General features: G+C 44.6%; 1 protein-coding gene across 1 annotated transcript in view; it reads right to left on the reverse strand.

Annotated features, from left to right (window-relative positions):
• Positions 1-16,110, reverse strand: part of LOC139411120 (aminopeptidase O (putative)) — a 121,362-nt gene that overhangs the window by 104,668 nt on the left and 584 nt on the right. The window contains exons 2-5 of the mRNA XM_071156990.1: positions 9,139-9,818; positions 7,178-7,347; positions 6,922-7,084; positions 6,016-6,384 (exon numbers count right to left, since the gene is read on the reverse strand). Coding sequence (XP_071013091.1) covers positions 6,016-6,384; positions 6,922-7,084; positions 7,178-7,347; positions 9,139-9,791 — 1,355 coding nt within the window. The 5' untranslated portion in view covers positions 9,792-9,818. The remainder of the gene's footprint in view (positions 1-6,015; positions 6,385-6,921; positions 7,085-7,177; positions 7,348-9,138; positions 9,819-16,110) is intronic.

Consider the following 16,110-nt stretch of genomic DNA (forward strand, 5'->3'; position numbering starts at 1 on the left):
TTGTCCTTCTGGAAGGTTCTCCCATCTCCACAAAGGAACTCTGGAGCTCTGTCAGAGTGACCATCGGGTTCCTGGTCATCTCCGTGACAAAGGCACTTCTCCCCCGATTGCTCAGTTTGGCCTGGCGGCCAGATCTAGGAAGAGTCTTGGTGGTTCCAAACTTTTTCCATTTAATAATGATGGAGTCCACTGTGGTCTTGGAGACCTTCAAAGCTGCAGAAATGTTTTTGTACCCTTCCCCAGATCTGTGCCTTGACACAATCCTTTCTTGGAATTCTACGTACAATTACTTCGACCTCATGGCTTGGTTTTTGCTCTGACATGTCAACTGTGGGACCTTATATAGACAGGTGTGTACCTTTCCAAATCCTTTCCAACCAATTGAATTTAACACAGATGGATTCCAATCAAGATCTCAAGGATGATCAATGGAAACAGAATGCACCCAAGCTCAATTTCGAGTCTCATAGCAAAGGGTACATTTGCCCCAAAAAATAAAAACCTGTTTTTGCTTTGTCATTATGGGGTATTGTGTGTAGATTTATGAGGCAAAACATGTATTTTATCAATTTTTGAATAAGGCTGTAACATAATCAAATGTAGAAAAGGTCACGCGGTCTGAATACTTTCCGAATGCACTGTATGCAATGGGTGCATGGATCACAAACACTTTGCACATGTATATATAGACTGGTGTCTATTAATTGAGTAGCATTTAGATAACTGGTCAGAAGCCTCCAAGAGGCTTCTAAACAGCTTCTACCCCCAAGCCATAAGACTCCTGAACACCTAATCAAATGGCTACCCAGACTATTTGCACCCCCCCACCTTTACACCGCTGCTACTCTCTGTTGTTGTCATCATCTGTGCATAGTCACTTTAATAATTCTACCTACATGTACATATTACCTCAACTAACCGGTGCCTCCGCACATTGACTCTGTGCCAGTACCCCCTGTATATAGTCTCGCTGTTGTTATTTTACTGCTGCTCTTTAATTACTTGTTACCTTATTCTTATCAATAAGCATTTCACTGTAAGGTCTACCTGTTGTATTCAGCGCATGTGACTAATAACATTTGATTTGATTTAGTTGAATCAGATTTCTACCAAAAACAGATATCAACCAAAATATGAAAAATACATTTTTAATCTGGTTGTGATCTGGTTTCAACCAGTAAAGGACATCTTTATCACATTGTATGCCCATTGGGATAGGCCTATATGATGTCTGAGCCATATTTACATTTTGATTTCACACGCATGGTGCACTTTATTTTAGTATTGTTGTTGCTGAGTAATCGTGTGGTTTTATTTAAGAAAATACAAAGTGTTGCTACTCCTGATTGTGCTCTCATCAGGAATTATATGACTCATGATCATATACGGAATCAGGAATACCAGAACTTTGTATTTTCTTAAATAAACAAAAAAATACTACAGCAATGGTTGGCATTTCATTTCATCCGGCTGTACCGAAACCGAATCGAACTGTGACCCCGAAACCGCAATACGCACTGAACTGTGAGTTTGGGGAACATTACACCCTTACATTTAAATGACTTGTGCTGAAGGACTTCTATCTGCATCAGCCATTCAAAGTCACTTCAGTGTTTTCAAGGTCTCAGTTTTACAACGTTCTCATGTCATTCCATCCACTGTAGACAATGAGTTGTTTTTAACCAAAGTGTGGAAGTGTTTCTGAGCTAAGTAGCTCCCCTGCTGTCCGCATTGATGTTTCCCATTTACTGTTCCTCCTCACCCCCCTCTTTCCCCTCTCTCCTCCTCTTCCTTCTCCTCCTCTTGTCTCAGCACCAGGAGAGGACACACACATTGCCTCCAAATACCAGAGCCTTTAACAGTTTGACCATGGTGATTCTACAGACAGAGGCAGGCAGACAGACAGACAGACACAGTCGGACAAACAGACAGACCAACAGAGGAGAACCGTCTACTGATTTGGCCCAGGTAAGGAGTGTTTGTTTATGAATGGCGTGTATAAACAGACAGAAACCACAAAATATAAAATATATAACAAAACAAACTAAATAGGCTATTCAACTAATTTGACATCTGCTCTGACAGAGGCTGGTGTAAAGTCGTGTAGCTCACTGACTGTTTGCAAGTGTAAACGGTGTTCTATCTCTTTGCAAGTATTAATTATACACTACATAGAGTCACACAGATTTGTGGGCACACAGTGTACATGGCACAGGCCGTCAGTCCAGACCTGCCCTTACTTGACTTCTTAATCTTTGGTTTCCTGCCCTCCCTCCCTCCCTCCCCGTATCTGGGTACAAAAACTTAACCCCCCCCCCCCCCCCGCCTCCTTTCCCTGTATCCCAGCACAATAACTTAATGCCCCCCTGCCTGCCTCCCTCTACTCTCCTCAGCCACCCCTGTTGTTCTTTATACAGGGGCATGCTAGAAAAGCAGCGGTTGGCCTGGCCCCAAGAACTCAGGCCCACATACTTCCCAATCTGCAGATTAAAGAGCTGCAGCCTCTGAAGTCCTTCCAGGGACTAATGGCTTTTGTTGCTGGGAATAATCCACACATCCTCTCCCACATCCTGGGGGATCCATGGCTAAAACCCCTCCTTAAACTCTCCTCCTCCCACCCCTTTCTCCTCCTCCCACCCCGTCTCCATCTCCATGTTTTGTTAACCTCCCTCCATCCTCCATGTAGGCAGTCTTGTGGTTAGGTATGGCTCAAGACCTCCCATGCCCCTTCTTTCCCACCCCCATCTCCCAATCTCCATCTCTGGTCCATGTTTTGTCGACCTCCCCCTCCTTCCTGCATGTGGCGCAGCCTTGCGGTTAAGTCCGGAGGCCTGCAGGAGTGTACCACACGCAAAGAGATGGGGAGGGGGGGGGCTGGGTTGTGACCCACGCAGGCATGGCAGGAGTCTGCTGGGCTTAGTGAATCCTCAGAGTCTCTTTTTTGTCAACTACACCTACGTAGCTCAAGTTCAAACAGCCAGGGCAAGCCAGGGCAAGAAGCTATCCTCAAACCTCGCAATACAAATAATAAAGCAGCCTTAAGGTGTTAGCACCTTATAAACATGATGTCTATATTGAATAAATAATTTAAACATTCACAGTGCAGGTTGGAAAAAGTATGTGAACCCCTAGGCTAATGACTTTGCCAAAAGCTAATTGGAGTCAGGAGTCAGCTAACCTGGAGTACAATCATTGAGTCGAGATTGGAGATGGTTGGTTAGAGCTGCCCTGCCCAATAAAGAACTATTCACAAGAAGCGTTGCCTGATGTGAACCATGCCTCGAATAAAAGAGATCTCAGAAGACCCAAGATTAAGAATTGTTGACTTGTATAAAGCTGGAAAGGGTTCCAAAAGTATCTCTAAAAGCCTTGATGTTCATCAGTCCAAGGTAAGACAAATTGTCTATAAATGGAGAAAGTTCAGCACTGTTGCTACTCTCCCTAGGAGTGGCCGTGCTGCAAAGATGACTAAGAGCACAGGGCAGAATGCTCAATGAGGTTAAGAAGAATCCTAGAGTGTCAGCTAAAGACTTACAGAAAACTCTGGAACATGCTAACATCTCTGTTTGACGAGTCTATGATACGTTGAACACTAAACAAGAATGATGTTCATGGGAGGACACCATAGAAGAAGCCACTGCTGTCCAAAAAAAAACTGCTGAAGTTCGCAAAAGAGCATCTGGATGTTCCACAGCGCTTCTGGCAAAATACTCTGTGGACAGATGAAATTACAGTTGAGTTGTTTGGAAGGAGCACACAACTCTATGTGTGTAGAAAAAAAGGCACAGCACACCAACATCAAAACCTCATCCCAACTGTAAAGTATGGTGGAGGGAGCATCATGGTTTGGAGCTGCTTTGCTGCCTCAGGGCCTGGACAGCTTGCTATCATCGAAAGGAAAAAGGAATTCCCAAGTTTATCAAAACATTTTGTAGGAGAATGTAAGGCTACCTGTCCGCCAATTGAAGCTCAACAAAAGTTGGGTGATGCAACAGGACAACAACCCAAAACACAGAAGTAAATCAACAACAGAATGGCTTCAACAGAAGAAAATACGCCATCTGGAGTGGCCCAGTCTGAGTCCTGACCTCAACCAGATTTGACATGCTGTGGCATGACCTCAAGAGAGCGGTTCACACCATACATCCCAAGAATATTGCTGCACTGAAACAGTTTTGTAAAGAGGAATGGCCCGAAATTCCTCCTGACCGTTCTGCAGGTCTGATCGACAACTACAGCAAACGTGGTTGAGGTTATTGCTGCCAAACCAGTTATTAAACCAGTTATTAAATCCAAGGGTTCACATACTTTTCCCACCTTGCACGTATAATTGTTTGTGTGTTATTAGTTTAAGCAGACTGTGTTTGTCTATTGTTGTGACTTAGATGAAGATCAGATCAAATTTCATGACCAATTTATATAGAATTCCAGGTAATTCCAAAGGGTTCACATACTTTTTCTTGACACTGTAAATATGTGAGTTGGAGCTCTGGGCTCAGAGTTGTTGACCCTCTGGAAACCTTTTGTCCTTTACAATGTTTCTGATCCCCTCCCAATGACATCATAACCTGTGGAGTACATTCAGTTCTGACCTCATTTCCTGTGGAAGACTACAGACAGAGTTCTGGTGCAGAGAGAGAGGGTGTTGGCACTGGCAGCCTACACACACTGGGCCACTGTCCACTGGCCACCCAAAAGACACATTTATTTATTTTATCAAGAGCATAGTAAAAAAAGAGCAGACGTTTTGAGCTTTTATTTGGCCCAAACTTCCCATTTTAACTTCAGTCAAACTTAATCTAAATGACACTGGCTGGATTTCACTCCCATAAAAACACACACACACACACACACACACACACACACACACACACACACACACACACACACACACACACACACACACACAGTGCTCAAATTATTTTGCATAGAAAAACATAACTTAATTTCCCCAAAATCTAAACAACAGAACATTCAATGGAGACTGCATGTATGTGTACCAAGCATATCGCCTCATTAAATTACAGGAAAATAACTTGACACACATTTCGAAACATCCACTGCCTCTCAGACTTCATGTAGACTATTAGTAAAACTAAGGTTAAGAAAGAAAGGTTATTGGACCAAAATGTTGTTGCAAATGAATCTACTGTACTTGGCAATACAAATATTATGAATTCAGTAGAGCTACCGCCTTCTCAGTAAAACCAAGAACCATTCATCAAAACTGCAACACAAAACTCTGTCTAGCCCACACAGAGAAAGATGTAGCTTAGCTACTGAAAGTCTGAATGCATGGAGGAAGTGAACTGCTACAGTAGCTGTCCAACAGGGCAATTTGACTGCTTCAGGGCAGTCAAAACATCAACAGAGTGGTGGTTAACCCCCAAGGCCTTAATATAGGAGGACGAGGAGAGAACTGGAGGAAAATAGGAAAGACAGCTGTGCAGAAGAGAGAGAAAGAGAGAGAGGTCAACAGCATCGTGAGATATACGGGGGGGGGGGCTGTTGATGGGGTAAAGCAGTGTGCCAACCCGTGGGTTTCCTCTAAACATCAGACCTCCACTCTGCAGACTAAACAACCCGACACAAACAGACCAGTGTACCTGGAGACCAGGTCAACAACACAACATGGACACACACAGAGCCCTATTGACTGGCTGTCTGAGCTAACACTGCCGGGGAAGTGAATGGGGGCTAGCAGGCTCTTTCAACTGGAGGGTCGACCAAGGGTTGGGGTGTTGGACTGGGGTTCATGGGGCTGTCTGCTATTCAGCTTTATTGCAAACGTGGAATCTGTATATTTCCATTAAGGATATAGACACACGAGGGAAACATGGCTGCCACTGGTGCTTTACGAGTGTTCATGTTCACGAATGCAAAGTAGTCATGTCAACGAGTTGCAGATGTAAATAAAACAGCAGATTTGAAAGTAACAAAACAGGCGTGCATGAGTGGTGAAATGATCTATTCCTCGATACATATCCCTTCCTCCAGTCCTCCCTCCAGTCTTACCTGGCCATGCCCAGACTAGAGAAGCTTGCTGGGACGATGAGTACGTCGAGGCGGGGGAAGGGATGGGCCCCCAGGGTAGCGTGGGCTGCAGCCAGGCAGCCAGGCAGAAGGGGGAGGACCTGGACCTGGGCCTTCTGCAGCAGAGAGGGCGGGGCAAACATCCGGTGAGGGATCACCTCTTGGCTCCAGGCGGATGGGTCGGTGAATGGACAGGGGTAATCAGTATGGCAACAGGTGAAGTTGTCATCGCCCAGACCTAAGCAGACGCTCTCAGAGTGCTTCTCATCCTTCAGGCCTGAGTAGACTAATGTAGACTGTGGGCTGGTGATGATGGGATGGTCCATGTTGGTGAATGGATTCAGGTCCAAGCTGTGTGATGGGGAGAAGGGGGGGGGGGGGGGAATTCAGGCTTGTATTTTCGCTATTTTGACTACGGGCTTAGAAACGAGAGGGATGGAAATATGGAACATTGCATCACACAGGAAAGCCAGAGAAAACCCAAACATTACATTTAATTGGACTTCCATTTAGTTACAGTAACTCCATCTTAGTACTGGAACTGCAAAACCCAAATGTGTTCCAAGTTTCCTCTAGCCGTTCACTGAGGATAAAAGGCCCTCCTTGTAGCAGGAGAAGCCCTGGGGTTAACGGCTGGGTTGGAGGGAAACCATGAGAGGAGGAGGTAGAAAGGGTGGTATTACGGGAAGAATGACAGAGCTGCCAGCATGCTGGTGGAACCCTCAAACCCTCAGCCTGTGGTGAACTCTTCAGGGCAGGGGAAAGCACTGCTGGGGAAGACCTGGTTCTACCGCCTGGTATGGCTGGGTTGGAGGGAAACCACGAAGGGGGGGGGGGGGGGGGGGGGGGGGGGGAGAGAGGAGGGTTCTTACGGGAAATAAATCATACCTGCCAGCATGTGTATGGGAGGCCCCAGCCCTTGTACCCTGCACAGGAGGGGTAAGCTGTGCTGTGGAAAGTTGTGCTGTGGCCTGGCGCCAGTAACCCACTGCCAAGGTAAAAGTGGAGGCAGGCATAGGCATAGTGACATAGTAGTCCCAGCTAGAGAGACCTGGACAGAGAGAGAGACAGAGAGTGGGTGAGTGGACTGGTGAACTGTACCACTTTGCACTTATCCGCTGTACACTGATCAGGAGTGTAGTACCTGTGTGGTGCAGGTGCGTGGGCTGGGCCTGGTTCTCTCCACTCAATAGAACCACACACTCCCTAGGGGCTCGTACCTGGGCCTGCCACGTCGACATGGCGACAGGAGGCTCCTGACAGGGGAAGAGGGCACGGTTGTTGATGGGGGAGCCGGCGGTGTAAACACATGACCTAGAGGAGTAAACGGTAAACAACTTCCTTCATCGTACTGTTCATGGGACAGGTTTATCTACTGGATAGTTTGTTTCACCCTGAGAGTAGACAGATGGAAACAACTTCTGTCCTATATGTTATCAGTCTGAGCATGAAGCATACAGTGCCTTGCGAAAGTATTCGGCCCCCTTGAACTTTGCGACCTTTTGCCACATTTCAGGCTTCAAACATAAAGATATAAAACTGTATTTTTTTGTAAAGAATCAACAAGTGGGACACAATCATGAAGTGGAACGACATTTATTGGATATTTCAAACTTTTTTAACAAATCAAAAACGGACAAATTGGGCGTGCAAAATTATTCAGCCCCCTTAAGTTAATACTTTGTAGCGCCACCTTTTGCTGCGATTACAGCTGTAAGTCGCTTGGGGTATGTGTCTATCAGTTTTGCACATCGAGAGACTGAAATGTTTTCCCATTCCTCCTTGCAAAACAGCTCGAGCTCAGTGAGGTTGGATGGAGAGCATTTGTGAACAGCAGTTTTCAGTTCTTTCCACAGATTCTCGATTGGATTCAGGTCTGGACTTTGACTTGGCCATTCTAACACCTGGATATGTTTATTTTTGAACCATTCCATTGTAGATTTTGCTTTATGTTTTGGATCATTGTCTTGTTGGAAGACAAATCTCCGTCCCAGTCTCAGGTCTTTTGCAGACTCCATCAGGTTTTCTTCCAGAATGGTCCTGTATTTGGCTCCATCCATCTTCCCATCAATTTTAACCATCTTCCCTGTCCCTGCTGAAGAAAAGCAGGCCCAAACTATGATGCTGCCACCACCATGTTTGACAGTGGGGATGGTGTGTTCAGGGTGATGAGCTGTGTTGCTTTTACGCCAAACATAACGTTTTGCATTGTTGCCAAAAAGTTCAATTTTGGTTTCATCTGACCAGAGCACCTTCTTCCACATGTTTGGTGTGTCTCCCAGGTGGCTTGTGGCAAACTTTAAACAACACTTTTTATGGATATCTTTAAGAAATGGCTTTTTTCTTGCCACTCTTCCATAAAGGCCAGATTTGTGCAATATACGACTGATTGTTGTCCTATGGACAGAGTCTCCCACCTCAGCTGTAGATCTCTGCAGTTCATCCAGAGTGATCATGGGCCTCTTGGCTGCATCTCTGATCAGTCTTATCCTTGTATGAGCTGAAAGTTTAGAGGGACGGCCAGGTCTTGGTAGATTTGCAGTGGTCTGATACTCCTTCCATTTCAATATTATCGCTTGCACAGTGCTCCTTGGGATGTTTAAAGCTTGGGAAATCTTTTTGTATCCAAATCCGGCTTTAAACTTCTTCACAACAATATCTCGGACCTGCCTGGTGTGTTCCTTGTTCTTCATGATGCTCTCTGCGCTTTTAACGGACCTCTGAGACTATCACAGTGCAGGTGCATTTATACGGAGACTTGATTACACACAGGTGGATTGTATTTATCATCATTAGTCATTTAGGTCAACATTGGATCATTCAGAGATCCTCACTGAACTTCTGGAGAGAGTTTGCTGCACTGAAAGTAAAGGGGCTGAATAATTTTGCACGCCCAATTTGTCAGTTTTTGATTTGTTAAAAAAGTTTGAAATATCCAATAAATGTCGTTCCACTTCATGATTGTGTCCCACTTGTTGTTGATTCTTCACAAAAAAATACAGTTTTATATCTTTATGTTTGAAGCCTGAAATGTGGCAAAAGGTCGCAAAGTTCAAGGGGGCCGAATACTTTCGCAAGGCACTGTACAGTAGATAGATGTCCCACCTGTTGTCCTGATCTTTAGTCCACCTGACAGAGCCTCCCTCCGGCTTGGTCTTGTAGCAGACCCTCAGGGCTTGGGGGAACTCCTGGATGGTCCGAACCCCCCTCTTCCTCACCTGCAGGCTCCAGCGGTCAGTGTGGAAGATGAGGGGTCCCCCACCCTCAGAAGCAGGGGCATGACTGCACTGGAAGTACAGGTGGTGTTGCTTTTTCCATTGGGTGGACGGTAGGGAGATCAGCCTCTGAATGAGCACAGCTGATTGGCTGTCTGGTTGTGGGCCAACCCCTGACCCCTCACCCTTGACCTCCTTTAGGAGACCCTGCATATCTGACACAGAGGTCACGTCCAACTCCTCTACTTTTGACACAGTGAGGTCACAGCAGTCCAGAACTAAGGTAAAGTCTCTGTGGCTCTCATCCTCCCAGGAGTCATCGGTCTGGGATGGTTGGGGTGGGGTTGGGGCCCCTTCCCCAGCCCCATTCCCATCTCCAGCCAGTGGGCCTGGCTCCAGGAAGAGCACCACAGTACCAGTGATAACCTTAGTTTGGAGGTTTATGTCCAGGTCCAAGACATAGTGTCTGACCAGGATGTGGTTGGTGTTGGCTCTGAGGGGCAAGTCGTCCCTGCCTGGGTCCATATCACCATCACCATCCATTTCTCATCAGAGGTCATCTATTTAATTCTAGAGGAAAACACAATGTCAATCAATCAATCAACTGATAGAGCGTTCAATCAATATGTACAGTATACAGTACATATCAACCTTATCAGCCAGGTAAGGTGGTCCACATCCAGTGGCTTTGGAAAGTACTCAGACCCTTTGACTTTTTCCACATCTTGCTATGTTACAGCCTTATTCTAAAATTCATTAAATTGTTATTTTCCCTCATCAATCTACATACTATACCCCATAATGACAAAGCAAAAACAGTTTTTATACATTTTTGCAAATTTATTAAAAGTAAATAACTGAAATATCACATTTACATAAGTATTCAGACCCTTTACTCAGAACCTTGTTGAAGTACCTTTGGCAGCGATTACAGCCTTGAGTCTTCTTAGGTATGACGCTACAAGCTTGGCATACCTCTATTTGGGGAGTTTCTCCCATTCTTCTCTGCAAATCCTCTCAAGCTCTGTCAGGTTGGATGGGGAGAGTCGCTACAATGCTATTTTCAGGTCTCTCCAGAGATGTTCGATCGGGTTCAAGTCCGGGCTCTGGCTGGGCCACTCAAGGCCATTCAGAGACTTGTCACGAAGTGTGCTTAGGGTCGTTGTCCTGTTGAAAGGTGAACCTCAAATCAAATCTTATTGGTCACAAACACATGGTTAGCAGATGTAAATGTGAGTGTAGCGAAATGCTTGTGCTTCTAGTTCCGACAGTGCAGTAATATCTAAGAAACCTTCGCCCCAGTCTGAGGTCCTGAGCGCTCTGGAGCAAGATTTCATCAAGGATCTCTGTACTTTGCTCCATTCATCTTTCACTCGATCCTGACTAGTCTCACAGTCCCTGCCGCTGAAAAACATCCATAGCATGATGCTGCCGCCACCATGCTTCACCGTAGGGATGGTGCCAGGTTTCCTCCAGACGTGACGCTTGGCTTCAGGCCAAAGAGTTCAATTTTGGTTCCATCATACGAGAGATTCTTGTTTCTCATGGTCTGTGAGTCTTTAGATGCCTTTTGGAAAACTCCAAGTGGGCTGTCATGTGCCTTTTACTGAGGAGTGGCTTCCGTCTGGCCACTCTACCATAAAGGCCTGATTGGTGGAGTGCTGCAGAGATGGTTGTCCTTCTGGAAGGTTCTTCCATCTCCACAGAGGAACTCTAGACCTCTGTCAGAGGGATAATCGGGTTCTTGGTCACCTCCCTAACCAAGGCCCTTCTCCACCGATTGCTCAGTTTGGCCTGGCAGCCAGCTCTAGGGAGAGTCTTGGTGGTTCCAAACTTCTTATTTTTAAGAATGGAGGCCACTGACATGATATGATGATGGCGCCTGACGAAGATGTCAACATCGCGACTAGCTTGTATACAACTCTGTAGTATTTTGTTTGTTTATGTACTATTTTTTACGTTATTAGCTCAGGAATTGTTTTGTGTCATTACATACAGCCGGGAAGAACTATTGGATATTAGAGCGTCGGTAACTCACCAGAACTTCCAGCATTAGGAGCAGGATTACCACTTCCCTGGAGCGGATCCTTTGTTTGCTCTCCCCAGAGCAATTGAACTTATTCCAGAGGCTGACCCAAAACAACACCGGCGAAGGAGAGGTACTCGAGGCGGTCTTCTGGTCCGACTTAGGAAGCAAGCACACCACCCACCGCTCCCGAGTATTTTACTCGCTAATGTCCAATCTCTGGTTAATAAAATTGATGAGCTCAAGGCGAGAGTTGCTTTTTAGAGAGACACCAGGGATTGTAACCTGCTCTGCTTCACAGAAGCATGGATCGCTCGAGATATACTGTCTGACTCTGTAAAGCCAGTTGGGTTCTCAGTACATCGCACCGACATGAACAAACATCTCTCCGGGAAGCAGAAGGGTGGAGGTATATGTTTTATGAATAATGACTTATGGCATAACTGACATAACAAACAGGAACTCAAGCCCTTCTGTTCACCCGACCTAGAATATCAAACAAATCAAATGCCGACCGTACTGTCTCCCGAGATAATTTTCGGCAACCATAGCCACAGCGGTCTATATCCCCCCCAAGTGGATACCACGACGGCCCTCAAAGACCTTCACTGGACTTTATGCAAACTGGAAACCACATATCCTGAGGCTGCATTTATTGCAGCTAGGGATTTTAACAAAGTCAATTTGAGGAAAAGGCTACCGAAATTCTATCAACATATTGATTGTTGTACTCATGCTGCTAAAACACTCGACCATTGCTATACTACCTTCCAGAATGCATTTAAGGCCTTCCCTCGACCTCCATTTGGCAACTCGGGCCACGATTCCATCTAGCTCCTCCTTACCTATAGGCAGAAACTCAAACAGGAAGCACCCGTGGTAAGGACTATTCAACGCTGGTCTGACCAATCGGAATCCACGCTTCAAGATTGTTTTGATCACGCGGACTGGAATATGTTCAGAGTAGGTTCAGAAAATAATATCGACACATATACCGATACGGTGAATGAGTTTATCAGGAAGTGCATAGGAGATGTTGTAACCACTGTGCCTATTAACTTTTTGGCGCACCCATCCCGTTAGGGGGATCATTTTCGTCAACATCCTCTGAATTGCAGAGCTCCAAATTCAAATTAAATTACTGTTCTATGGAACCAACCAAAATCATTCAATTATTTAATACAAAATACATTTAACCAAAATCAAGGTTTCATAATTATTGGCACTCCTCATTTAGTACTTAGTGCAACCACCTCTGGCAAGGATAACAGCATGGAGTCTTTTCCTGTAATGTTTGGCAAGGTTAAGGAACACATTTGGAGGGATTTTGGACCATTCCTCTATGCAGATAATTTCAAGATCCTTCACAATCTTGGGTTTGAACTTATCAACTGCCCTCTTCAACTCAGCCCACAGGTTTTCGATTGGATTGAGTACCGGCGACTGAGATGGCGATGGCAGAACATTGATTTTGTTGTCACAGAACCATTTCTGTGTGGATCTGGAGGTATGTTTCGGGTCATTGTCTTGTTGGAAAGACCACCTACGGCCAAGTCCTAGCCTTCTGGCAGAGGCAACCAGATTGTCAGCCAAAATTGCCTGATACTTGGTAGAATTCATTATGCCATCAATCTTAACCAGTGCCCCTGGACCTCTGGAATTAAAACAGTCCCAAAACATCACTGACCACCCTCCATATTTCACCGTGGGTATGAGGTGCCTCTCCTTGTATGCACCTGTTTCAACGTCAAACATGTCGATGCTGTATCTGACAAAAACGTTCCATTTTGGTCTCATCTGACCAGAGCACCTTCTTCCAATCATAATTTAAATGACGTTTGGCAAACTCCAAGCGTTTGCGTCTGTGTCTTGGGGTCAGAAAGGGCTTTCTTCTGGCAACCCTTCCAAAGAGCCTGTGGATGTGGAGGTAGCGTCTGACGGTGCTTTTTGAAACCTGGTGACCCCAAGACGCCACCAAGGCCTGCAATTCTTTCACAGTGATTCTTGGGGATTTTGTTGCTTCTCTCACAATCCTCCTCCCTATCCTGGGGGTCAAAATGCATTTGCGTCCTCTACCTGTGAGGTTTTCAACTGTTCCATATCTTTTGAATTTTCTAATAATTGCCCTGACAGTGCTCAGTGGTATATTCAATCATTTGTGGATCTTCTTGTAGCCATTACCGGATTTATGAAGGTTTTTGATCATCTGTCTCTTTTGAACCGCTAGTTCTTTTGTTTTCTTCATAGTGTTGGATGACAGCGGGATATTGCATGCGTGTTACCTCATTTTTATACCCTAGTGAAACAGGAAGTGATGTAATGGCTCAATATAGTTCATTAAGACTTAGATACACTTAAGTGGAATTTAATTTGTGGTTTAATTTTGGTGGATGTTATTTACAATAATCTTTCATTAAGGGTGCCATTCATTGTGAAACCTTGATTTGGAGGACATTGATTTTTAATTAAATCAATAAATTATTTTGGTTGGTTCCATTGAAACATTAATAAAGTACAGTATTTCTCACGTTGGTATTTTGAGTTTCTCTCTATAATTATATTGTTTATATTTGTTTAAGCATTGTTTGTGCATTGCCAGTCAGGGGTGCCAGTAATTTTGGAGCCCACTGTATATTAAGTTAAAATAAAAGTGTTAATTCAGTATTGTTGTAATTGTCATTATTACAAATTAAGAAATCTGCCTTATTTGGTCCTCCAATAATCGGTATCGGCGTTGAAAAATCATAATCGGTCGACCTCTAACCTCCACCTTACCTGCCACCCTAGACCCACTTCAATTTGCTTACCGCCCCAATAGATCCACAGACGATGCAATCGCCACCACACTGGACACTGTCCTGTCCCATCTGGATAAGAGGCATACCTATGTAAGAAAGCTGTTCATTGACTATAGCTCAGCATTCAACACCATAGTACTCTCCAAGCTCATCATCAAGCTTGAGGCCCTGGGTCTGAACCCTGCCCTGTGCAACTGGGTCCTGGACTTCCTGACAAGTTGCCCACAGGTGGTGAAGGTAGGAAACAACACCTCCTCTTCGCTGATCCTCAACACTGGGGCCCCACAAGGGTGCATGCTCAGCCCCCTCTTGTACTCCCTGTTCACCCATGACTGCGTGGCCAAGCACGCCTCCAACTCAATCATCAAGTTTTCAGATGACAAAACAGCAGTAGGCTTGATTACCAACAACGATGAGACAGCCGACAGGGAGGAGGTGAGGGCTCAGGGAGTGTGGAGCCAGGAAAATAACCTCTCACTCAACGTCAACAAAACTAAGGAGATGATCATGGATTTCAGGAAACAGCAGAGGGAACACCCCCCTATCCACATCGATGGGACCGCAGTGGAGAAGGTGGAAAGCTTCAAGTTCCTCGGCGTACACATCACTGACAAACTGAAATAGTCCACCCACACAGACAGTGTGGTAAAGAAGGAGCAACAGTACCTCTTCAACCTCAGGAGGCTAAAGAAATTTGGCTTAACACTGTTTTTTTTGCAATAATGTCTAAAAACCTGTTTTCGCTTTGTCATTATGGGGTGTTGTGTGTAGATTGCTGAGGATTTGTATTTATTTAATCTATTTTAGAATAAGGCTGTAACGTAACAAAATGTGGAAAAAGTCAATGGGTCTGAATAGTTTCCGAAGGCTCTATATAGACCTGACAAACATACAATACCAATCAAAAATAATTGCTGACATGGGCTAATTGAGTGACTGTCTGTGACTAACATAACAAGAGAAAAACTAATTATCCACATCTCGAAATTGCACTTTTGGCTAGGGGACTCAGACCCCGACTGAGTCCCCCAGCCAAAAATGTTTTAATATATATACTGTATACATATTTATTTTTTGGGGAAATGGATCCGCAGGCCTACAGGTCCAAGCTCCAAAAAGCAAACTGTTTTACAGTAAACTGAAGGTCCCCTATGAGAGCCAGCCAGCCAGTCACTTTGCCGTTACAACCTAGCATTTCAATTTCCCCTGCTCCAGCCTCAGGGTTATGGAGGCTTGGCAGGCCAAAGCTGCAATTAAACTGTACAGTGTGAGTTCCTCAAATGTCTCTCCCTGAGAGGAAGTAGGAGAATAAAAACAAAGTGACACAGAGACATAACAGTGCCTTCAGAAAGAATTCACACCCCTTGACTTTTTCCACATTTTGTTGTTTTACAAAGCGGGATTCAAATAAAATACAAATTGTTAACAATCTACACAAAATACTCTGTAATGTTTTTATCAAATGTTTGTTAATGGAAAATAAATATGTATATTTTGATAAGATAAATATTCAACCCCCCTGAGTCAATGCATGTTAGCGATTACAGCTGTGAGTCTTTCTGGATAAGTCTCTAAGTGCTTTGCAAACTTGGATTATACAATATTTGCATTTTCATTTTAGGTTATTGTCCTGCTGAAAGGTGGATTCTTCTCCAAGTGTCTGATGGAAAGTAGACTGCCTTGTTCAGGGGCAGAATGATAGATTTTTACCTCCTCAGCTCTGGGATTCGATCTAGCAACCTTTTGGTTACTGGCCCAATGCTCTAACCATTAGTCTACCGGCCACCGCGAAACGGTCTGTGGTAAACACAGGCTTAAGAGATCTGATATGTTTTGTACTATGAGATAATATCAGTCAGTTAACACAACCTTTGTGAATTTGGAAAGCCTTTATGTGCGTTGTGTTAATTTTATTACTTAAATGCTTCAAAATTCACAAAAAGTGATGTTGGCAGCTGAAGATTATTTCATAGAACAAAACTTTTAAGATCTCTTAAGCCGGTATTTACCAGAAACCATATTTTTGCCGTTTAACCAA

Source organism: Oncorhynchus clarkii, chromosome 6 (genome assembly GCF_045791955.1).
Source record: "Oncorhynchus clarkii lewisi isolate Uvic-CL-2024 chromosome 6, UVic_Ocla_1.0, whole genome shotgun sequence".
Classification (NCBI taxonomy): domain Eukaryota; kingdom Metazoa; phylum Chordata; class Actinopteri; order Salmoniformes; family Salmonidae; genus Oncorhynchus; species Oncorhynchus clarkii.